This window comes from Alexandromys fortis, unplaced genomic scaffold (assembly GCF_014885135.2).
Source record: "Alexandromys fortis isolate MF-2015 unplaced genomic scaffold, M_Fortis_MF-2015_v1.1 scaffold_34, whole genome shotgun sequence".
In the NCBI taxonomy this organism is placed as follows: Eukaryota; Metazoa; Chordata; class Mammalia; order Rodentia; family Cricetidae; genus Alexandromys; species Alexandromys fortis.
In genome coordinates, this window is record NW_026067933.1 from 3,403,418 (window position 1) to 3,427,372 (window position 23,955).

The 23,955-nt window shown below is 40.8% G+C and overlaps 1 protein-coding gene across 2 annotated transcripts in view; it reads right to left on the reverse strand.

The window, feature by feature from the left end:
- Nucleotides 1–1,375: 1,375 nt before the first annotated feature.
- Nucleotides 1,376–23,955, reverse strand: part of Ptprz1 (protein tyrosine phosphatase receptor type Z1) — a 179,145-nt gene continuing 156,565 nt past the window's right edge. For both annotated transcript variants that reach the window (XM_050145943.1, XM_050145942.1), the window contains 12 exons: nucleotides 22,416–22,550; nucleotides 21,113–21,247; nucleotides 20,505–20,668; nucleotides 18,785–18,920; nucleotides 16,987–17,133; nucleotides 11,312–11,405; nucleotides 10,856–10,929; nucleotides 9,519–9,647; nucleotides 8,428–8,574; nucleotides 5,458–5,600; nucleotides 4,640–4,775; nucleotides 1,376–2,321 (listed from right to left, as the gene is read on the reverse strand). In XM_050145943.1, coding sequence (XP_050001900.1) covers nucleotides 2,181–2,321; nucleotides 4,640–4,775; nucleotides 5,458–5,600; nucleotides 8,428–8,574; nucleotides 9,519–9,647; nucleotides 10,856–10,929; nucleotides 11,312–11,405; nucleotides 16,987–17,133; nucleotides 18,785–18,920; nucleotides 20,505–20,668; nucleotides 21,113–21,247; nucleotides 22,416–22,550 — 1,581 coding nt within the window. In that variant the 3' untranslated portion in view covers nucleotides 1,376–2,180. The remainder of the gene's footprint in view (nucleotides 2,322–4,639; nucleotides 4,776–5,457; nucleotides 5,601–8,427; nucleotides 8,575–9,518; nucleotides 9,648–10,855; nucleotides 10,930–11,311; nucleotides 11,406–16,986; nucleotides 17,134–18,784; nucleotides 18,921–20,504; nucleotides 20,669–21,112; nucleotides 21,248–22,415; nucleotides 22,551–23,955) is intronic.

The window sequence follows — 23,955 nt, forward strand, 5'->3', positions numbered from 1 at the left end:
TTTTTTCTTTTTTCCCTCGGTTATGATCTTCTCACTGTGAGAAGTTTCCAGGGATCACTCTCAAGCCCCCTTTGTTTAAGAACACTGTGGTTTGAATGTAAAACGTCCCCCCATAGATTTGTGTTTGAACACTCTCTAGTGCTGTTCTGGTAAGTTATGGGACCAATAGGAGGTAGAGCAGTCTTGGCAGAAGTGAGTCATGGGCACAGGCTTGAAGTTTTATAGCCAGGACCTTCTTTCTGTTCTCTGTCTGCTTCCTGCCCAAAGATATGACGTGCCCAGAAGCCTCCTGCTCCTGTTCCCTATGTTTTCTCCACCAGGACAGAGCCTTTTCTCTCTGCCAGCCTAGGGGTGCAAACGTTAACCCATGGATTTGGGGTAGTCATGCATATTTGTATCATGAAAATCCCATAAGGGAAAAGTAGCACCTAATGGTTCTGCTTAAGCAAGCATGTCCCAATGAATTAATGGTGTGTTGTGATTTGGGACTTCCCTTTGTATGCTGTGATTAGCATTAATGGATAAAGAAACTGCCTTGGCCAGATAGGGCAGAACTTAGGTAGGCGGAGAAGACAGAACTGAATTCTGGGAGGAAGAAAGCAGAGTCAGAGAAAGCCATGTACCCACCACTGAGACTTTGACATACTGAGACTTTGCTGGTAGGCCACAATCTCATGGTGATATAGAAATAGGTTAACCTAATATGTAAGAGTTAGTCAATAAGAAGTTGGAGCTAATGGGCCAAACAGTGTTTTAATAATTACAGTTTCTGTGAGATTATTTTGGGACTAAGCTAGCCAGGCGGCCGGGACAAACAAGCAGGCCCTCCTGCAACAGTGTTGAACTCAAAATCATAAAATTTTGTGAGTTCCCTGAGTACCACAGGGAGCACAGTTTGGGAACTAGAGTCTTAGTGAGGGTTTTTATTGCTGTTAAGAGACACCAGGACCACGGCAACTCTATAAGGTAAAACATTTAATTGGAATGGCTCACTTAGAGTGTCAGAGGTTCAGCCTATTACCATCATGGTGGAGAGGATGGAGGCAAGTAAGCAGAAAGAGTGCTGGCTACATGTTGGCCAGAAGGAAGTAGGAAGTCAACTGACTGACTGGGCGATATCCTGCACACAGGAAACCTCAAAGCCTACCCCACAGTAACACACTTCCTCCAATAAGGCCACACCCAACCCAACACAGCCACACCTCTAATTAGTGCCACTCCCTTTGAGATTGTGGGTTCAGTTACATTCAAACTGTGATAGGAACCACAGGTTGATACTCTGTTTCATTTCCTTGGGCTTTGCACTTTCCCTCAGTGGAACCCATGTTTGTAATTTTCCCCCACACATCGGTCAGCCCAACATTCCACAAGTGAACACGAGTTAATGGCAATATATTTATTTTTGCAACTTCCTGGATAAAAACCATTCAAGGAATGTTTGGTAAGGTGTTATTCCCATAAAAACATCTTTTAAAACAAGTGGTTTTCTATTTCCCACAAGAGTTAAAATGACATGCAGAAACAAGGTTAGTGCCTTGGCTAGCACAGTACAACTTCAGAAGACATGTGGAGAAAGTAAGACCAGAGAATAAACTATGTCATTAACCTCAAGTACACCACTAGAAAACTCACACAGTAGTAAAATATAAAAATCTACAATTATAAATATAAATTTGGTCCATGAAGACATCACAGCAGTATTTACATAAGTTATTAGATTGCTCCTCCTTCAGGTGAATACTGCAGTTGTAAAATGTTGGGTGACATCGAGGATGAAGTGGTTGACTTACAATCTACTATATTAAAAGTTACATTTCTTGCAAACCTGATGACTGCTACAAATACAGCTAAAAATTTGACACTTAGAAACAAATGTTTTCCAAGGATGGTGATTCCTATCATCTATAAATTGAAATTTTTCTGTTAAAATCAATATGGAAAAAATACCATAATTCAACTCTTAGAAACCCTGTAAATTCAAACATTTTAGTTTCAACATAATAAGTGAATTACAAGAAGTCTTTCAAAAAGGCACACATTGTTAATGGTGTCAATTTGGCAGCAGAATGAGTTACCATCACGTCACGGGAAGTAAACAGACAACAGAACTGACTCATGTTTTCTAACTTTAGAAAGATGAGAACAATGCTTAGACTGGGTTGTCCTGTATCCTTTCGGTGTTAAACTAAAGACTCCAGGCTTTCAGCTATATTTCCATCAGGCAAAGCTGCACCATTACTGTCCAGAGAGGCAGATGGATTCTCTTCCTGCCTTGTGCTGACGAGGCTGAGGACTACTTTGTAGAGAAACTGATACTGTTCCTGGAAAACACAGAGAGGGAGATCACAAACAGGAAGTTCCACAGAGACACAAATTTGCAGAGACCAGGAACGATTTCAGATGCATTTTGGCACTGTTCACAGAAGGGTGCAGGACTGTATTAAGGGCTTGTGCTCAGCAGAGGTGCACAATCTACATCTGGTTTTTACCTATTTGGCTATGTCAAAATTGTTTTGTAATGAATGAGCAAGTGGACATTGGATTTGGAGGAGAAGCCCATGCACATCGGACAGTCATAAGCACTCAGTTCTTATTCCTTTGTTTTCTGCAGTCAGAAAACAATGCAAATGCAGTTCATCAGTGCTCAGCATTTATAGCCTTTCCAAAAGCAATGTTTTTTCTTTCCCCTTTCTGCCTCTTTCTTTGTCTCATAAACCTGAAACTGGTGTTGAACTCACCATGTAGCTGAGGATGACCTGAGACTCTTGTCCCTGCCTCCCAAGTCGTAGGACTTTACATCCAGGTTTTGTGGGGATCAAAACTTGTTACTTGTGCTTTTTAAGGAAGCATTCTACCAACTGAGTCATACACCCCAACCCTCAAAGATAAGCATCTTACTTTCCTTTAATCACTGTGTTATCACATGTTTCTGTGCATCCACAGAAAGGGCTCAACAATGCCTGTAGTATATCACCAGAGCATAGCACCTTGACTGGACACACCGCTCAGCAAATGTTCTTCACACTCTATCATTCTGCCTGCTTTGATGGTCTGCCCTGAGAAAAGGGGTTTCATGCTACCAGATGATCCTTCGATGAGACCCTTATTTGTAATCAGCTAAGAAGACGATAGTGATACCAGGACTTTGAAATCTGCCTGAGACTCTCATCAAGTTTCTCATTACTTTGTCACAATAATAACAACGTTTAGGTTCTTTCTAAGCTAAACTGTGGAACAGAAGGTAGTGTGTCTCGTTCTTGACTGTCATGGCTCTTTCCTCTTAAAAGCACCCAGGAATCAGTTATTGGTCAATTTAAGATCCTGGATTTACTAAGGGTCATTCTTGTGGATTCTTGGGTAATTCCTTAGCACCAGGGTTCTCCCTAACCCTATAGTGGCTCTCTCTATCAAGATATCTCTTTCATTGCTCTCCCACTACATCCCTCCCCTACCACCATCCTGTTCCCTCATGTTATCATCCCCCTTCATTGCCCTTCCCTGCCCCCAGTTTACCCAAGAGATCTTATTTAATCCTCCATTCTAGGGAAATCCATGTGTCTTTCTTAAAGTCCTCCTTGCTACATAGCTTTTCTGGAGCTGTGGATTGTAGTCTGGTTATTCTTTGTTTTACATCTAATTAGTATCCACTTATGAGTGAGTACATATAGTAGAGAGGGTGCCTGAACTGTCCTTCCCCTGTAATGACATTGGTGAATAGCCAGCCCAACTATCATCATAGAGCTTTCATCCAGTAACTGATGGAACCAGATGCAGAGATCTATAACCAAGCACTAAGTTGAGTTCCGGGAATCCAATTGAAGAAAGGGAGGAGGGAGGTCAAGAACTCATGAAGGGGAACTCTACAAAGAGAGTGGAACAGAAACTCTAGACTGACAGGTGTGGAGCCTCCATGGTACAAACTAAGCCCCCCATATGTGGAAGACAGTGGTGAAGCTTGGACTATTTGAGGAGCCCCTGGCAGTACGACCAGGATCTATCCCTGGTGCATAAGCTCGCTTGATGGAGCCCATTCCCTGTAGTGGGATGCCATGCTTAGTCTTAATGCAGGGAGGAAAGGCTTGGTCTTGCCCCAACTTAATGTGCCAGACTTTGTTGAGCCCTTACCATTGGGAGGACTGGACTGGAGGTGGGCTGGGGGGAGGGGGAGTAGGAGCGAGAACTGTGGTTGGAATGTAAAATGAAACTTTAAAAGTTAATCGATTAAAAAAAATAAACAAAAGAAACCCAAAAATCAAAACAAAAAATACAACAAACAAAAAAGAAACTGGACTTGGCTAGAAAAGAGTTAATAGTTCTAACATTTAAGTCTTTGAGATGTATCTCCTGGGGTTCTGTGAAGACCCTACTTGAACCCCAGGAATTTAAGCCCATAATTTGCTGAAGAAATCAATTTGTGGTTAATTCCACTAAAGATATTACGATTCACAATGAATCCTGTAAAAAGGGATGTTGTGACTTAGATTTTTTTTTTTAATCTGCCAGTCTTCCACAAGGTGCAGATTTGTAATTTAGCTTGAATGTTACCAACCACTGTGATCTTCCTTATATAGGATAAAAAGGCTTTGGTACCATCTAGGAAGTGATACTTCAAAAATGAAAGATGACGTTCATCACTTACAATATCAGTGAAGACTCCCGGCCTCATTAAATTGATCATCTTGGCTACTTGATAAACATCCATGGAATTTTCTTTTTCTAGTTGGTGCATAAGTGTTGTCAGAGCACAGAAAGTTCCTGCTGTTACTCCTCCATGCCTTGCAGTAAAGAAAAAAGGTAAAGACTCCATTCAGATGCATCAAATGCCTTTGTAACTGAGAGCACAGTCTTGAAATGGCATGTCTTTTCTTCTTTTCATTGTGCAAGACTTAAGGTTGAATTGGACAGAGTGCTAAGTGTTCATGGCATTAATAGCAAAGTCCTTTATAGAAATTTTACTGTTTGCATAAGCATTGTTATTTTTTATTCTATTAAAGGGTCAGGTAAAGGGGGTTTGACTGAAGTTATAATATATATACTATATACCTTATAGAATAGCTATATAACACAATTCTAGCATTTTTCATTGTTACAGAAACAGAAAAAAAATCATTGGATACAGAGCTCTCTTTCAGAAAAAAACAGAAACAAACTAACAAGAAACATCAAACAACAGTCATTTTTTACTCCTTTCTCAAGAAGTGGATAGCTGAGACATATCCTGGGGTAGCTTCTAGTGCCCCCGCTATAAAGCGTAAGAGCAGATTCTGTGTTCATATCTAAGTCTTTAGCCTTTACCAGAAGTTACAAAAAAAGGAAAATGTTCTGTGTGACCTTTGATCATAAACAAATCCACCCTGGCTGAATCAGCACATGCGCACAAAGCACCAGGCTGGTCTGAAGACAAGAGAAGCATGCATATACCCAGAGGTGTGCAGCGATTGAGACTGTGAAACTTACTCATCGTGAACAATTATAGGCCCATCCCTGTTAGCAGCTTCGTCTTTGATAATACTTATAAGCTCGAATGTTTTACTAATGGGACCATCCGGGTTTGGCCATTTGGGGCACTGAAAATGCCTTACTTCCAGAACATAATCATCCTACAAGAAGAAAGCACAAATTAGTGTTTTTAAAGGATGCTGGCTAGTAAGAGTTTATCATGAGTGGAACAACTGGAAAAAATTAGAAACTGAAGTTAGATAATGAAAAGAAATATCTCTCATTGTGGAAGGAGAAAATCATTGCAATGGGACAAATGTCTCAAAATCAGTTTTATGCAGTAAATGTAAACTTCCCAGACAACCAAAATACTATTAACAAATAAAATAAAGTCATGTATTGACTCATCAAATATCAAGAATTATTATAAGCTAAAACGAAGGGATTTCCATGTTAACAGAGGGAGAAATGAGGAGCCCACTGGAAAGAAGTGGCGACGCTAGGAACAAGTCCATACATCCTACATGTGTGGCTGAGCTGGTATTGCTGATTTGTAAGCACTGGGACATTAGGGCAGTGATAGTGTATGGAAAATATACGTGTACTCTTGACTTGCAAAAAGGAATACAAAAAATAAACCTAAGACACAAAACATTTAGAAAACAATGCCACATAGGAAAAAGTGTCTTGATTTCAGACATATCTTGCTGTGGTTTTCAGTCTGTTTTTGGTGCAAAGAATAGAACCCAGGGATGCCTGCATGCTACACCTTCATTCTGCCACTGAACTGCATCCTTGATCCCCAACAGGGTTTTTCTTAACAGTGAATGTTAAGTGATAGATTCTTTATAACAAAATGGGTGAGGCAATAAAATCCACATGAATCAGGCTTGTAAACCTTCATTTATAAAATAAACAAATAAATAAAAAATTTTTAAATTACATAAAAGAATATTTGCAACATATGTAGCTGGAAAGGGATTAATAGCTAGACTCTAAAAAGACCCCACATAAGTAAATAAGTCAATTGTTAAGGCTCTAATGGAAACTTGGGCAAAATCCCTGATGGCTTACCACTAGAAATTAATTACCAACGCAATGACCAATACAATTTTGGAGAGATATTCACCTTCATTTTCAACAAGGAAATTTCAAACTAATGGAGCAAAAAATGTCATTTCATCCCCAACACAAGCAGTGGGGAGGAGAGTCCAAGTTTCCTGTGGGCTCTAAACGGGAGGGCAATAGGCCCACGTTTCCAACAATCACAACACTGAAAAGTTGAAAGTGCTGATTCTCCATGACCCTAAGGTGGACCCATGAAAAATTTGCATATGTGTAAACACATTTCATTTGGTGAGGTACCACTTGAAATAGCAAAACTCTGAACAAAACAAAATGAAGCAAAAAGACCAAAAAAACCAACTTCAAACAAGTAGTGGCCTAAATATAAAATAGAGAAACCATACTGGATATGTTGATAGCAGAAGCAAACAGAATTGACTTATACCCAATTACGTGAAAAAATGTCATCAACGTTCTAATGAGGCAAAGTAGCAAATAGTTGAAAAGTATACATAATTTATGTAAAGGTCAAGATATAAAGTTGAAACAACAGAACCTTAAAGAAAACAGAGCTAAAAGGAGAAATTACGAAGTAAGTCAAAAGAATCCCGGAAGAGGTTACTATATCTGAAGGGAGGACAGCATGAATGAGTAGGAACGTGAAGGATCTTCAAGGTCAAGATTAGGTTCCTTTACTGAACTCAGTAGCCAGAGAATAATTTACTGCATCACTGTACTGTATTATATATACTATGTTAAAAATAGTCTTTATAAAAAATAAATAACAGACACCCAGAGTTTGACTTTCGTTATTTAACAAACTTTCTGGATGTTGAAGTGAGTCTGGTCCATACAGCATCATCTTTTTCCCCTTTACCAGTCTCAAATGCTATGACTTTTAAGAGACAGTAGCTATAAATGAAGTGAATGGAAATGCCTACTTTATCTTGCCTTCCCAACCCTTGCCTTAGAACTACCTGTCATTTCTGGAGATTAAGGCACTAACGACATTTGATTTACATACTTGAGATGCATTGAGCTGGAGTTAGTCATGAATGCTTATTATTTAGTGTGTTTTCTGTATAATACTAGGAAAAAGCTGTATTTTCTAAGGCTGAGATAGGCAATGAGAGGGATCAGATAATCAGTAGAACAAGACAACGGATCTCTAATGAATATTTTCTTGAAATAAGCCTTCTTACTAACAATGGAGACCTATGGGAGGAAAGCATGACAATGTGCTGATTTTAATACAAAAGAATTATAATTAGGACCTGGAAAGAGGGATCTGCAATTAAGAGCACTAGCAGCTCTTCAGAGGACAATTCCTAGCACCCACATGATGGCTCACAACCACCTGCAGCTCCCATTCTTGGGGATCTGATGCCTTCTTTTGGCCTCCATGGGAACTGCATGCATGTGGTATACAGACATATAAGCAGATAAGACACCCATTTACAGGAAATAAAAATTAATCTCAAAGTAAAGAGAATTAAAATTAATTTTTTAAAAAATATTTTCAGCTTAAGTTCTGTCAGCAACCAGTCTGGAGTAAAAGAGCAGTCTTTGTTTTTCTGGCTACACAGAGTTAAGGATTGTCTAGTTTAGCTAAGATTAATGGCTTGATGATTCTGTCAGATTTTGGAAGTAAAAGTTGTAAGTAAAGGAATTTTGGTTAGTTCTGGAATTTTGTGCATTTGTAAGAAATTGGAATCTTTCCAATTTCCTGAGTAATTGGGAGTGCGGGGATCATGGGGAGGGGTAGAAGGAAAGGGGGAGGAGGAAGGGAGGGGAGCAGAGAAAAATATATAGTTCAATAAAACAATGAAAAAAAGAATTACCAAAAAAAAGAAAGATTCCCAAGATAGCACGTGTCTCACACAAGAGCAGGGCATGTGTTTATCCCTTAACATGTCTCCGTACCTGTGTTGCTTCTAAGATGAAGTCTTGAACTATCAGTTTTTCCTCATTCGACAGACATTTGTGTTCTTCAGACATAAGAGTGACTTTGAAGCTTTCACAGTTGATGGGCTCGTCTTTGTTTGGCCAGTAAACAAATTCATCCTCTGCCTGAAGAAGACCAAGGAAGGGCATAGACTTCCATAAACTGGGTATATGCAAAGCCCGAGTCTTTAGGTTTTACAAACATAGAGAGAAGAGTGGATGGGCCACCGATATTCTGATTCTGGAGAGGCTCTTCCTTTATAAGTTTATGTTGTTTAAAAAACGAAGCTTTCCAGTATGGACAGGAGAGGAGCCCATGGGGCGCCATGCTAGCTGAGGTGAGAACAGTTTGCGGAGGAGGATTTATTCTTCTTTGGGGCTATGGCACTTGTAGGGTGCCCATCTTCCAATGGACAGTGACATATCCATGTGTATATGGTCAGCAATAATTGTAGCGAATATTTTAAAAAGGATAAACCAAACACTTCAAGTTGGGAGAGGTATGTGTTGGGAAAAATCCAGGAGTTGGGGGTGGGTATGAGCCTATTTCATTTTATACATGAATGAAATTCTCAAAGAATAAATTTGAAAGTTTCCTAAATCTCCCTCTTCATAAAAAGACTCACACTAGCAAGTCAACATGGAAGAGCCTTGGTTGATATTATTAAGAGGATGTAACTACTTCTTCGACTATGCCTTCATGGGATTGTAAACAAAATAATAAAAAAAAAAACAGAGACTGAAATGGGATTTTCAACACAATGTTATGTATTTTATCTTAAAAATGCAAATAGAAAAGTAAAGACTTGGATCATCTCTGGTTGTGATCCTGATATGCTTACATAGCGTCACTAAGGCATCTTTGGCGATTTTAATCTTTCATTTAGATCTCTCATTCATTACTTCGATCTAGCGGGACTATATATCCAATCCATCCCAGCAAAGCACAACTCCAGGGAGATTAATCCATTAGGTAGAAGTAAGATTACCTTTTTGGTGTGTGCACGATAGGCTTTTGGCTATTGTAATATTATGTTTTCCTTCTAAGAAATGAACCAAAAGTGACATACCATGTTTTGACCATCTGGAATCATCACCACCAGCTGGGCATTATGATCCCATATCATCCTCCAGAAGTCCTTAATGGTGTGCAGAAGGGGATGCTGGGTGATGATAAATTCATTGCTCTGGTAATAACCCTACAAAACCAAAGACAAGATAAAAGAACCCTGATAGGACTTGGCAGAGAAACATGTTTTGTGTTAAAGTAGTGAATTTAATTGTAGATAGAGTATTGAAATAATACTGAACTATAACTAGCATTTGCTGGGTACTGTCTATTCGCTAGGTATAGTTTCCTTCCTATTAAAGAATCAATGAGATAGAGATAGAAACCATAACGTTCATTTTAATGGTGACAAACCTGGGGTAAAATTAAGTGTTGTGGGCAACTTTATCTTAAGAAATGCTATGACGACTAGGAGTAGAAGTACCAAAATGGCTTGTGCACATGCGTCTTGCACAAGGTAGAGTGGAAATCCATGACAGAGTTTATAATCCTCATTGTGCACAAGCCCCTGGCAACAGAATACTAAATCTCACACCTCTTCACCCTAGGTCACCTTCCATGTCCTAGCCTCACGGCCGCCTCCCCTATGAGAGGGATCAGGAAGGCTCCTTTCTGATTATATTTATGAAGCCTGGAAAGTGGGGTAACTGGATCAAATGGTTTCCATGCTGTGTACTGTGTGGTCTTTCACTACTCCCATGAGCTCATTTGAAGTGGGGTGTGTTCGAGAGCACATCACCTTGTTCCCCACATGCATATTCTTTTGTCATGTCTTTGTTGGCTAACTAGAACAATGGCTTGGGCATGAAGATTAAGACTCTCATTTGAAACCAAGCTGTGTGATTGACCATCCTGCGATGTTAATAAAGGATCATGAGACCACCAAAGCACCCAACCACTTAGCAGACAACCTCATAGGAGAAGGTCGTTAGAAATCCAATAGCTCAAGTGAATCCAGTATATAGGGAAGAGCTATGCTAAAAACCTGGGGTCCTAACTATAGTGAATTTGAGCTTCCTGTGTCCTCCGGATGTGTCCTGTCTCTGCCACAGATGGGTGCAGAGGAATGGAAACATATGATTTATATTTGTCCATTAGCTCTGAAGGTGAATTGAGACCCTGTGATAACTTATTAATTTTGCTTGAGATTTTTTCAGTTCCAGCACACATGAAAACCTCAAGGTGTGCTGGTATTCCTCTGGTCGCTAATAACTGTGTGCCATAATTATTATATGGGACTGATGTCCTAGAGGTGCTGCTGGGAGCCAGCCTGCTCTGCTGTTAATTCTGATAACACGCAGGCTGCTGGTAAGCTCTCCCAGGATGTCTCTGACTTACCATGATATAGGATGCATTAATGTAGTCCGTGCCTTCCCCGCTCAGCGACGAAATGCCCACCCTTGATCTCTCCACTGGAACACAGAACATTCCAAGTAAACAAACATGCTCGCTGTGATTAGCCACTTTCCCCCAACAATTCCCAAATGTTAACCAAAGTTACACTTCTCAACGAGAGCCTTTGATGGTTAAACTAATAGGCTAATGAATTGTTAAAGTCAAGTTTTGCATTCTGGATAAGACTCCAAGGACTTGAATTCTTTTAAATGATCACATACTGGGTATAATTAGAATAATATGACAACAGACATAACATTATGATTGGTATACATGTCTATGTATATATATATATACATATATACATACATATATATATACACACACAAATAGACGTGCGGGCCTTTTGTTATGGAAATAAAAACCTGAGTGGATTTCTCAGGATTCCGTGTGACGTACCAGGGATGATGGACGACGCTCTGTTCTTCTCCCTGTTGCACTGCTTCAGGGCTGCCGAGTAATCACTCTGAAGAATATTGGACTGACTCAGAAGCTGACATGGGAGGCAAGGAAGAGCGCAGGTCATTTCACACATGGCAACAGACGCCCGAAACACACCAACAACCCCTCGACAAAAGAAGGACACTGCAAACACGGCCGACTTGTTTCCTAGGGCTTGAATTAAGCCCCTTTCTAGTCAAGTCCAGAAGCATCTAGGCTATATTTCAAGACCTTTGATTATGAGAGAGACCTCCTGATGGCTTCCTTTGTGGCCCTGTGCCCTCCATTTCCACTAATTACTTTCACTGGTGTTAAATAGTTATTTAATTTCTGGAAGGAATCCTACAAACTACTTCATCAGAATGCTAAAGGGTATAATGTTGGTTTTCGGTGACTGAAACCTTAAATACCATTCTATTGACACTGCCATTTAAATGTTGTATATACACACCTTCTTGGTACCAAATAATTATGTGTTGCATAAAGTAGATGGGCTGATTTTCCACCTAGATTTTTTTCCCCACCAATATTTGGAAATTTTTGTTTCTTAAAAATCTGGCAAAGCCTTATTTCCCACCCCCACCTTTACAGTATGTTTTTATTTAAGGTTAGAAAATACTTCTAGGGGACTAGAGAGATGGCCCAGTGGCAAAGAGCACTGACTGCTCTTCCAGAGGACCACAGTTCAATTCCTAGCACCCACATGGCAGCTTACGAGTTTCTGTAACTCCAAGATATGACACTCTCACACAGACATACATGCAGACAAAATGTCAATGCACATAAAATAAAAATAGATATATTAATTTAAAAAAGGAAAGAAAATATTTCCAAAGTATTAATCATGTTCTATCACTCCCTTCCATTTTTTTAAAAATAAGGTCTTACTCCAGGCTGATGTTGAATTAGTGACAATCCTTATGCCTCAGCATCTTGAGTGCTGGGATTCCGTGTGTAGACCATCACACCCAGCATGTACCTACTTAGTGTGTAAATATTTTCCCCTTCCATCATCAAGGGCAGACTCGTCCCTGTTCCTTGTGTTTTCTTTTGGCTGCCAGGCTGGGAGGCTGTCCATTCCTTTCCATGAACATCTGTTATGTAAACCACCGAGGTCTTTCTACTTCATAACCCAGCCCTTCCCCTGTGTTCTCAGTCCTACCTCTGCACTTACTAAGGATCTTTGCAAATTCCAATTTCCTTCCTTCACCTAGTTAAAAGAAGCTCATACGTCCCTTCTTAAAACATAATCAAAATGAAGAATAAATAACATAAAGTCTATCCTACCCTCTAAGCTTGTATTTCCTAGTAACTATCTATCTTTACGATTTCTTTCAGAGCCAAGTTTTCAAAAGGTAATATTTTTATTCATGAATGTACATATGTATGTGCATATGTGCACAGTTCTCTGTGAGCATGCCAAATGTGTTCAGGAGCCCATAAGAAAACCAGAAAATGATATTCTATTTGTTGGAGCTGTAGCTGTATTAGTTGAGAGCCACCTGGTATGGGTGCTAAGACCCGAACTTAGGTACTCTGGAAGAGCAGCAATCAATCTTAACTGCTGAGACATCGCTACGGACTTCAGAAAACCACTTTTTAAAAAGAGCTATGTGACTGTTCTTTATACTTCCTCAAATACAGTTGGTTTATAAAGCTGAATTTTTTTTCCTGATTTTAAGAACTCTGATTTTAATGAAAAGGCAGGCAGGCATTAAGGTTGATAACGAAAGCCTGTTTTAAGTGCTTTCACTACAGTGGCAGATAGGTGCTCACACAGGAGAGACCACTTTTTAGCTTGACGTTAAAGGGTGCCACAAGATACTCCCAACTGTGAGAGGAACAGATTTCTCCCGAAGACCTCTGTGAACTTTCAGCCATTTCTATCAGGGGACTGATGCGGTCAGATATAGTTAGAAGCTCATTCTGCTGGCACTTGTGAGTCAGGCTGGCAGCAAGGATGATGACCTAGTCAGCCATCACAGTAACAAATCTAGGCAGACCCAGTAGGGACTTGAATTAAATCCACAACCAGAGGGACAGAAAACAGTCAAGACATGTTTGACAGGATGTAAGCTCCATTAGATTCAGGAGATGACAATGTTAAAGATGTCATTGAGGCTTAGTTGGAGTTAGAGGTGATAAAGGTGATTTTTTAAAAGCTTGGTGCACAAAGAGACGGGCATCACCAGATCATTTTCATACACATATGTCAATATATTTTGTTCTAATTGTCCCTCCTCTAATGCCTTATCCTTCTTCTCGCCTGCTCGCTGTGTCCTCTCCATTTGGTTTATAACTCTGTTATCTGGTTTCAATGCCCCTCTTCTCTGACACAGCTCCTGCAAAAGTTCAGCCCCATTGCCTTCTGCCCAGGAATTCCTTTGTTATCAGCATTTGCCGCCTCTTCATTTTTCTTCCTGCTTGAAATCTTACTTTCTTTGGATTCTTTTATCTGTCACTATTTTTTATTCTCTCCTGATTTCCACTTACCCCTCTTAACTCCTTTGATTCCTGCTTTTTTTTTTTTTTTGAAGTACTGGGATTTGAGCCTAGGGCATGGTGCGTGCTAGGTAAGAGCTCTCCCACTGAGCTGTGTCTCTATATATCTTCTCGCAAACCTTCATAAACACCTCATTTTTAGTACTCATCTTACCCAGATCCAAGACTTCAAATAAGTATCTCCAAGTTGGTCTGGGCTTTTTCTCCAGGCTTGATCTCTTACCATTTAAATTCAGTATTGTTACGTACTACACACCTTAACTGAAGCATGTTCCGCTATTGTTTGGTTATTGTTTGAATGTGCTCCTTGAGGCTTCATGTGTTCAAATTTAATCCCTGCTGTGAGGTATTGACTGTGAAAACTGAGGTCAGCTATGGTGTATAGAGGTGGAGATTTGGGGAGGTGACTGGGATTACATTAAGTCTTTAGGTTAGAGCTCCCATGAATGAATCCTGGTAGCTTTAGTGTATAAGAGGTGGAGAGTTTTACACACACACACACACACACACACACACACACAGATGCATGCATGCACATGCTTATCATGTTGCCAGCTTATGTTCTGAGAAACTTGAGATTTTGCCATTTAGCAAAAAAGCCATCACCGGATGTGACTCCTTGTACCATGTGTCCATAGAATCACACCCAAGGAAACTTTTTGTTTGCAAAGCCCTTTACTTCAGTCATTTGATTTAACAAGGAAAATCTTGCCAATGTGCCTCTAGTAATTCAAAGTTACATAGACATACAAGTGACCTGAACATCTTGTCCTCCACCACATCCTGTGTTTGCATGCCTTCTCTCTTGAATTCTCAGTCACAGAGACCATCACCCCCTCCCACTTAACAGAGTATGAGATATTATAGTTGACTTTTCTCCTTTGCAAATGTTTGACTTGCCCTACAAGTCAAACGAGTCCTCTTCTGGATGTAGACAGTTAGTCCCTAAGTTGCACCTTCATCTGTGCACCTACAGAATCCTTTCCTCCCACAGTGGGACTTCCCAGAGTTCTGGGTTTGTCTACTTTCTTTTCTTTCTCTCTCGTTAGGATGCAAGCACCATGAGAGTAAGAGTTGAATGTGATCTTTTAATTTTTAAAGATGTATTTTAATTTAAATTATGTGTGCATGTGTATGTGTGTGTGTGGTTACATGTATATGTGAGTTCAGGAATCTGAGGAGTCCAGAAGAGGACGCTGGATTCCCTGAAGCTGAAATCAGAGGCCGTTTATGAGCTGCCCATGGTGGGTGCTGTGAACGAACGTGGGTCCTTAGCTAGAGCATCTCCAATCTCCCAAATGTTTTCTCTCCAGCTTTCTCTCCAGCTGCTCCTTTACTTTTGTTTTAAAGCACACGTTTATATTGTGTGTGTGTGTGTGTGTGTGTGTTTAGGTAGAGGCTGGAGGTTGACACCAGGTATCTTTGACAGAAGTTCATTTTTCCCGTGTGATCTCTAACTGAACCTGGAGCTCACTGATTCACTTAGACTGATGAGACAGGGAGCCTAGAGATGCGCAGGAACCTGCTTCCACAGGCTGGATTACAGGCCCCGAACCACTTATGTGAAGCTTTTCCTATGGGGTTGGGAATGCAAATGTTCATGCAGCAAGCACTTTACCAACTGAGCCATCGTCTCAGCCCACAAGTTCATAGTTCAGTACTAACTACTGAAGCCTGCCATCTAATAGGTATCTGGTGAGTATTTATAGAATAGACATGTAATTTGTTTTAAAGAAAATTCTCTTTATATGAACTTGAATGAATACTGTTTTAAATAAGACAGTGCACCTTACACCTGCGTTTCCATGCTTATATTGTGAACAGGAACAAAAGAGCCAAACCTCTGTTTTGAAGAATGCTTAAGTTTTATTTCTATTTCAACCCTGACTAATTCATCTTAAGTCGTATCAATTCTCTTATGTGGCTATGCACTGGGTTAATCATATTTAAGTGAGATTATACTGACAATATAATATATATGTTATATTGATATAAAGGTGATATAACTTTAAAATTAGGAAGTGAGATTTCCTTTTATCTCTGTAAAGGTTATGCTTGCCAGCTAATTTTCTTGATTTATGTTTCTTGATTATTTCTAAAAACCAGACTGTATACTTTCTCCAATCCATCCCTTTGAAACCCACATAGGCCTGCTAAGAAAGACACGGCATCTTTCTGAAAACAAAGTCTGGGGTCAGCAGTCACCCCAATCTTTCTCTTCCTTTCCCAGAGCACAAAAAGGGAAGCTCCAAGAAGGGAGAGGTAGGCGGCTGACGGTTAGCACACTCTGTGGTAGGCTAGGCAAAGAGCAAGCTGAAAAGATCTCAATCTAAGGCTTCTGAGCCTTTCCTAGGATCGTCTCAATTCTCCCCAGATCGTTTCTCCTTAGAAAGTAACCCTGTTTCTCCTGAAACCTTGAGAAGCTTAAGGATAGCGTGGGTTGTGTGCAGGGAAGGTACAGCCCTCAGTCCCAGTCTGAGCCTGTACCTTCTCTGGTACAAGATGCAGGTCGGCTAGCACGCACTTTTCTGAAATCTTTGCAAAGTTATTTCCGAAAGTCGGAGCACTAGCATTTTGGAAATTCAGGAACAAACAAAGCATGTCTCCCTCCCTCACTGGTTTTTCTTCTGCGAGACTGGTGAGTGGGAGAAACTGGGGTTGAGGCAGCTATTGTGGGTAGGTGACCTGTTCTAGCCCAAGGGTTTCAAGTGCTACACAGGTTGTCTAAGAGAGTAGCAGGAACAGCCTGAGCCACTGCTCTTGTGCTGAAGTGGTCTGGTTCTTTTGAAAGCAAAAAGAGTACTTCTCCAGTTTGTGTTCTGAGTCCTGTCTGTTCATTCTGTAATTCTGTGTCCTTCTTTCCTGGGTCACATCTGCATTTATCAAAGTTAGCCCACGGTTTTTGACAACTTTTCCTCTTGTTACTAGAATTAAGCGTCTCTTTAAACTCTATCTCCTGGCCCTGTAACCTTTTGTAAAGAACAAGGGTGATTCAAATGCAAAGCCATTATTCCAGCAACACTCCCAGCTCCTCCACTCCTCCACATGGGCCTTGTCTAGTCAAATGAGGAGCTACAGGGACATTCAGTTCTGTAGTGACAGCAGAGAGGCATTGAAGCAAGCAAACTCACCTGGAACTGTTTTTCTAATTTTGTCTTCCCTGTTGGTCCAGGTATGAGGAGTGTATTAACATAGGAATGAATGTGGCTGTCTGGCACCTCTGTTTCTTTGCTGAGTATGGCCTCAACCAGTGTATCATGAATGAAGACGTACTGCTCCTGAGAAAACAATGGTGACAGGAAGACTGCTTTAGATTTTCTGACCGATACCTAGGTATACATGCAGAAACTTGCATTGACAGAATGCTAGCGTTCAACAAAATGGCCGTGAGAGGTCTTGCCGAAGATTGCTAATGGCTAGAAAGCAGACCGGAGAGCGGGTCCAGAGAGAAACAACCTCCCTCTCTGTTTGTCCCACGTCGACCTTGGGGGAGAGAAGGACAGAAAACTCGCAAGGGTAAAGCAAAGTCCTCTGCCCTCCTGTAGTCTCAAACCTCACCAGAAGCTCTGGGGGCAGGGGAGTGCTTCTCATGGCAAATACTTTGTTCTCCTGGTAGCCTGTTACATACGAGCAAAGTAGGCTCCTGGATAGGTATGTGTCATTGCAACACAAGCCCAGACATTCCTGGGAGGAGGATCGCTCAATCAAGGAATTATTTCCCTCAGATTAGTCTGTGGGTGTGTCTATGGGGGTATTTTCTTGATTGTGAAGAGATGTAAGGGGGTCCACCCCACGGCACTGTGGGTGATGCCATCCCAGGGCAGGTAGGTGTTGGCTGTATAAAAACGGTAGCTATGGAAGTCAGGGGAATTGAGAGTCGGCAATCTTCCAGAATCTCTACTTCATTTCCTTCCCTGTCTTTCATGGCTGGTGGACTGAAACCTGTAAGCCAAACAAACCTTTTTCTCCCAAGTGGTTCTGGTCACACGGTTCTGTCACAGCCACAGGGAACAAGTTTGTTTGGTTTGTATTCAAAGACTCTCCTATATTTCATTAGTTAGACTTCTCTCTGGTCCTGTCTAGCAGAAAGTTATCTCAGTGATGGAATTTGGCTTTGGCTTGTATTTTTTGTTTCAGACTGGCCACATATGTCTTAGTATGCTTACGTTGGTATCATAACTTTCAATCTACAATTATTTTCATTTGAAAATAGGAAAGAGTAACACAGAGATCTTTAAACCCTGCCCTGTCTTATATTTGATCATGTACTTTAAATAAAAGCAACCAAATCCATTAATTTCCCGCGTTGAGCAGCGTTAGGTGTTCACTCGCATGGGTGGATCTTGACCGTTCTACCGAGGCTGAGACTTTACCATAGGTCATACCATCTGAAAGCCCTCATTTTCTCACAAAATGGGCAGAATTTAGCTGTCCTAGTCATGAATCATCTGTAACTTACTGTTATAGGTCGAACTGTATTTCCTTGAAAGATAAATTGATACTCAGCACAGGAATACCTCTGAATACAGTCTTACATATAGATAGCAGTACCACAGGTATGATTAGCATAGAGAGGTGGCGGGCATTCACATTAGAGAAGGGAAGTTTAGACACAGAGGGAAGAAAGCCATGAAGAGACAGAGGGGAACATTAGAATAATGTTCCTATGATCAAGGATACACACAGCCCCCAGAATCCAAAACAAGGCCAGAAAGCACACAACTCTTCAAGCTTATGGAGGGTCACAGCCCGGCGAAGACTTCACTGATGGGCTTTTTCTGAATTCAGCCTGTAGCAAATACATTTCTGTCATTGTTATTTTTACTATAAGTAGTCCCTCCTTACAGCCATTCTCAGAGACCAACGCACCTAGATTTCAGGGACACCTCCATACTTTAGATTACTAAAGATACATTTAAAATGTCATACCTCCGTTTGCACCAAATAATTTCTTTGTGAACGAATGTGTTTTAAGAAGCCAAATATGTTGACGGTTCCTTCATGTTGAATCTGTTGCAGCATACTGTCCAGAACAATATATGTGCCCGTTCTCCCGACGCCAGCACTGACCAGAAGAGAAAGAAAAACTCTTTAATGTCAAGTACAGAAAGAGTGTGAAGGTAGGTCACTATTAGCTGTCATGTTGAGAAAAACAGCTCCATTCTCCAAGAACATAAGCCATATGTAAACTTAGTGATCTAAAATTGGAGAGTTTGGCAGTTTGGGCTAACATGTTAAAATAAGTAAGTTTACTTTTTGGTTGTTTCTGCTGTGGGTCAAATTGCAAGGCAACCTAGCTGTTTCTGAGGGATGTTTCAAAAACAGTTCCAAGAGTTATTGTTGTTTGCCTACTCTACAAGAAAATATTATGCATTGGGGTACACGAGTAAAGCAGACATTTAGTTGGACAGAAATGAAGCCATCGGCTTCAGCAGATTTGAAAGGTAAAGGTCCCAGGGTCTGTGCTGCCAAGTAGACATGTTTGCAAAGGTTTTCACACTAATGAGAAAAAGAGAACTCGATGAGGCTTTCAGCTGAAAATTTCATCTCCGAGAGGCTACAAGGAATAAAGCACATCTCCTGCCATTTCTAAAGGGCCATTATTGTCCACCTTCTTTAGAGCCGCTGTCTGAGGGACAGAATCCAGGCAGGGCTTCTTTTCAAAAGTCCCCACAAGTACTACAGTTCGAATTAGCACCTGTTCTGCACAATAGTCAGGCCCTTGTCCCTTTGCTGAGAGACAATCCCTGACCTTCAGAAGCCCGCTTCCTTGAATTCCCTGGTTTTCTTCAGTTTATTGTCAAGTTACCAGATTAAAAACCCCCAGGATCAACCTCTCCGACTTTATCTGAGAACAAGACCAAGCAGGTGATTAAAATGTGTCAGATGAGCTGTGTATCAAAGTCGCTGCTGTGAAAACACAGCCCCTGCTTCTCCTCAAATACTACATACAGAAGTGAAAGTGATTTGGGGAGTGATGATGCTTGTCATCCTTGTTTAGTATTAGCTTTGATTATTTTAACTGCAGAACATTACAGTGACATCTCCAGTACAAACTGTTCTCTTTTTCTCCCCCGGCCAACTGTGTTATTTCTTTTATCAGCCTCCTCTTGGAAAGTCTAGTTCTTGGGCAACAATGAATTGTTAATAGAGTCAGCGTGACTTTCAAGGAGCTGGGGAAACAAGAAAGGGATTTTGGGGGAGCCAAAGTATTTAAAAAATATCAGGTTTATCTTGCTAAATTTCTCCTCGTCTGAGTGCCTTGCTTTCTCTAATATATAAAGCTGGCATGATAAATTCGACCACAGATTAAATCAGGACAAGGATGATGTTTTAAGCATTTTCACCCTATGGTGTTGTGTGTGGCTAACAGATGTTTAGGAAGAAAACAGCGCTGTCCCTAACTCATACAGTTAATAAGCTGAAATCAAGTTCAGATAGAGCAACACCGGCTGCTGTGACATCTCCAGCCTTCCAGTTGTGAGTCTAGCATACTCGGTCTTACTGGTCAGTGCTTAAGAGGACGGGAAAATAATTTAACTTCCCCTACTGCAGGAAATCGCTTCTGGTTTGGGAAAGTGGCGCCTTCAGTCCCCTCGTGTCAGCATAAGCGATCCTGCGCGCTTAGAAGCACATCTTCGGGACTCACCTGCAGTGGACGACGACGGGCCCCACCGCGTGGCGCTTGGCCTGGGCAGCCTTTCTCACAAAGTTCAGCACTGGCAAAGAGTACTCCGGAACGCCCATGTCAGGCCACTGAGTGTAATGGTACTGTGTGACTAGGCGCCCACTGGATCTTCCTTTCTGGGAGCCCTGGAAGAGTGCAGACAGCTGAGAGCAGCAAGTAAGAATTATGTGTATTTATGGTGTACAGCATAAACAAGCCAGAGCCACTTTGGGAGAGAGAATATCAATTGAGAAAATGCCTCGCCACAACGGTCTATGGTCACGGCTTATGGTGCGTTTTCCTTACTGACGATTGATGTGGGGGGACTCAGCTCCCTGTGGGCAGTACACCCCTGGGTTGGTGGTCCTGGGTACTATAAGAAAACAGGTTGAGGAAGCCATGAGGAGCTAGATAATATATAGCTTTTTTTCTATGGCCTCTGCATCAGGCCCCTGCCTTGAGTTCCTTCTCAGACTTTCCTCAGGGACAGACTGTTGCCTGGAGTCATAAACTGAAATAAACCTTTTCTTCACCAAGTTGCTTTTGGTCATGGTGCTTTATCACAGCAATAGAAACCCTAAAACACTTACCTTTTTTATCTTTGTGTTTCTTAGGGTGAAATTCCTCACAGTATAGTAAGCAAGCACCTGAACATTCTTCTGGTTGACTAGGAAGCTTCCATATTCTTCACTACCATCAGTAGGCCAGTACTGGTCACATTTTCTCTGTAAAAGAAAAACATAATTATGTAATTTCCATGTTTCAAAATCCAATGTGCATATCACTCTTGAAGACAGTAAAGGTCTGGGAGACTGACACGAATGAATTCTTTATTATTATCGTTGTATATTCCCTTATGCCTATGGGTGTTTTTCATACATGTTTTTCAAACATAGCTATGCACCACTTGTGTGTTTTCTGGCCCACAGAGGCCAGAAAATGACACTGGATGTTCTAGAACTTAAGTTGCAGATGGCTGTGAGCTGCCATTTGGGTGCTGGGATTCAACCTGGGTCCTCTGGAAGAACAGCCAGTCCATTCATTTCTCCAAACCTATCAACGGGCTCCGACACTGCTTGACTATTTTCTCTTCTTTCCTAAGCAACGGCAAATCAGTTTTAGATGATCCAGAGATAGAATCACAGGTCTGAAAGACATCTCATATGATCTAGTACCATGTTCCATCTTTCAGGCAAGGGAAGTAAAACAGGAGCACTGGGTTACTATAGACTCAGCACTCAAATCTAGGTTCCACGAATTGAAACCTACTCTGTTCTTCATTGGTTTTCATGAGTTCAATTTACTTTTCTTTATATTATGAATACTGCATTGAAGAAGTAGATCACTTGACCTGATGATAAAACATTTTCATTGATAATGGCAACAATTTCCTTTGAGTTGTCATGATACTAGAATGAATACCATGGGCCTGGAGAACTGGTTCAGCAGTTAAGAGCAATTGTTGCTCTTCCAGAGGACCTGGGTTCAATTTCTAGCAACCACATAGCAACTCACAAACTGTAATTCCAGTGCTTGGTGATCCAGTGCCTTCTTCTAGTCTCCACAGGCACAGGGCAAGTGTGCACAGATATACACAAAGGCAAAACACCCATACATATAAGATAAAAATAATTAGGAAGAATACAATTATCTTTCATAATTTTTGCTGGTTTCTAATATTGACTATATCAGATATTAGAAGCAGCTGGAAATGATTTCATAGCCCTGCCATTCCAGCACATGGGACGGAGAGGAAGAAAGGATTAGGAAATCAAGATCAACTTTGTAGAGAGTTTGCAGTTAGCCTGGGTTACATGAAAGCATGCCTTAGGAAATAAAACAAAATAAAATTATCTAATTAAAAGCACCGCTAACTGACAGATGACCACATACTCTTCCTTTCTCCACAAGGTTTGTTATCATAACGATGACTTCCACATTATGCTCCCATATCATTCTCCAGAAGTCTTCTGCTGTGGACTTCAGTGGACCCTGGGCAGCAATGTAGGCCTTTGGCCGGTTGTAGCCCTGGAGAAACAAAGCACAAGTATGTCCTGTTATGTAAGTTACACCCTTATTTTAAACTGTGGAATCTAAGGTCAACACCCCTTTTCAATATCAGAAAACTACATAAATAACTTGCAAAGCTGTAGAACATTGATGATACTAATAAAGATAGTAACTTGCCTTCAACTTTAACTTTTTGAAAGGTTAGTGAGTTCTCTTTAGACAACCACAGACTTACATCTCTGCTTCAGAGGCATTTGGTTCAAAACTTTTGCTGTGCTTAAAGCCTGGTCCTTAAATTGTGTTACTTTGAAATGTTTTTCAGGCAATAAGGCTCAGTTAAGAAAGTGTTCGAATTACGACCTCTTTCTTCTCCTCAGTGTCAGGGGACACTGAGCCTGGATGATCATTAACAGATGTCTCTTAAGAAGCAGGCAGTGCTGTACTGATGCTGTGCAAACACTGCTCTAATCAATCATTGTACAAAATGGAAGCATCATCCCTGACTTGGTGATGTGGACACCAAATCTCAGGAAATTAAATGACTGTCCAGTATCATTGCTAGCCAGGGACAGAGCTGGGATTATAAGCACTTATACCTTTTAAGCCTACATTGTTTTGACACACAAATGGCTTCCGCTGGAAAAAAGAAATGGAAGTAGAAACTCACTTCTCTGAATTCAGTGTTGAATGTAGCCTTAACACAAAGATGCTGACCTGTGAGAACAGAGCCAGCAGTATAACAGAGTTCTGCTAACATCCAGTTGATCACATTGGGTAATTAAGTTCTGGCATTATCTACTGTTCCAAAGAATGCCACAAAGCTGAAGTCATGAGGTTGCTTAAAGCCACAGAGGCTGAATACTGGCTTCATAATATCATTTACCTATTGTTTAGTACTACCATTGAGAATTTTCATTTATATTTATTGATCATCTGTGATATATGTAACAGTATAGCACATAGTTCCTGTTCCAGGAACTATCAGGAAATTCAAACTAAGTATAAGGCCTGTACCCTCATATTTAATGGAGTTATCAGTCTATCTGAATATCCGTATTCTACCTGGAGTGTTGTATTTTCAGCCTAAATTCTTCCCTTGGTGTGGGAAGTCCTTCTGTATATGTGTTGCTTTTATTGGTTAATGAATAAAGCTGTTTCAGCCAGTGGCTTAGCAGAACAGAGCTAGGCGGGAAACCTAAATTGAATGCTGGGAGAAAGAAGATGAAGTCAGGAAGAGCCATGTAGCTGCCAGAGGAGACAGATGCCAGAACTTTGCCTGATAAGCCACAGTCATGTGGAGATACACAGATTAATAGAAATGAGTTAATTTATGATATTATGATATAAGAGCTAGCTAGAAAGATGCTTAAATTATTGGCCAAACAGTATTGCAAATAATATAGTTTCTGTGTGGCTATTTCGG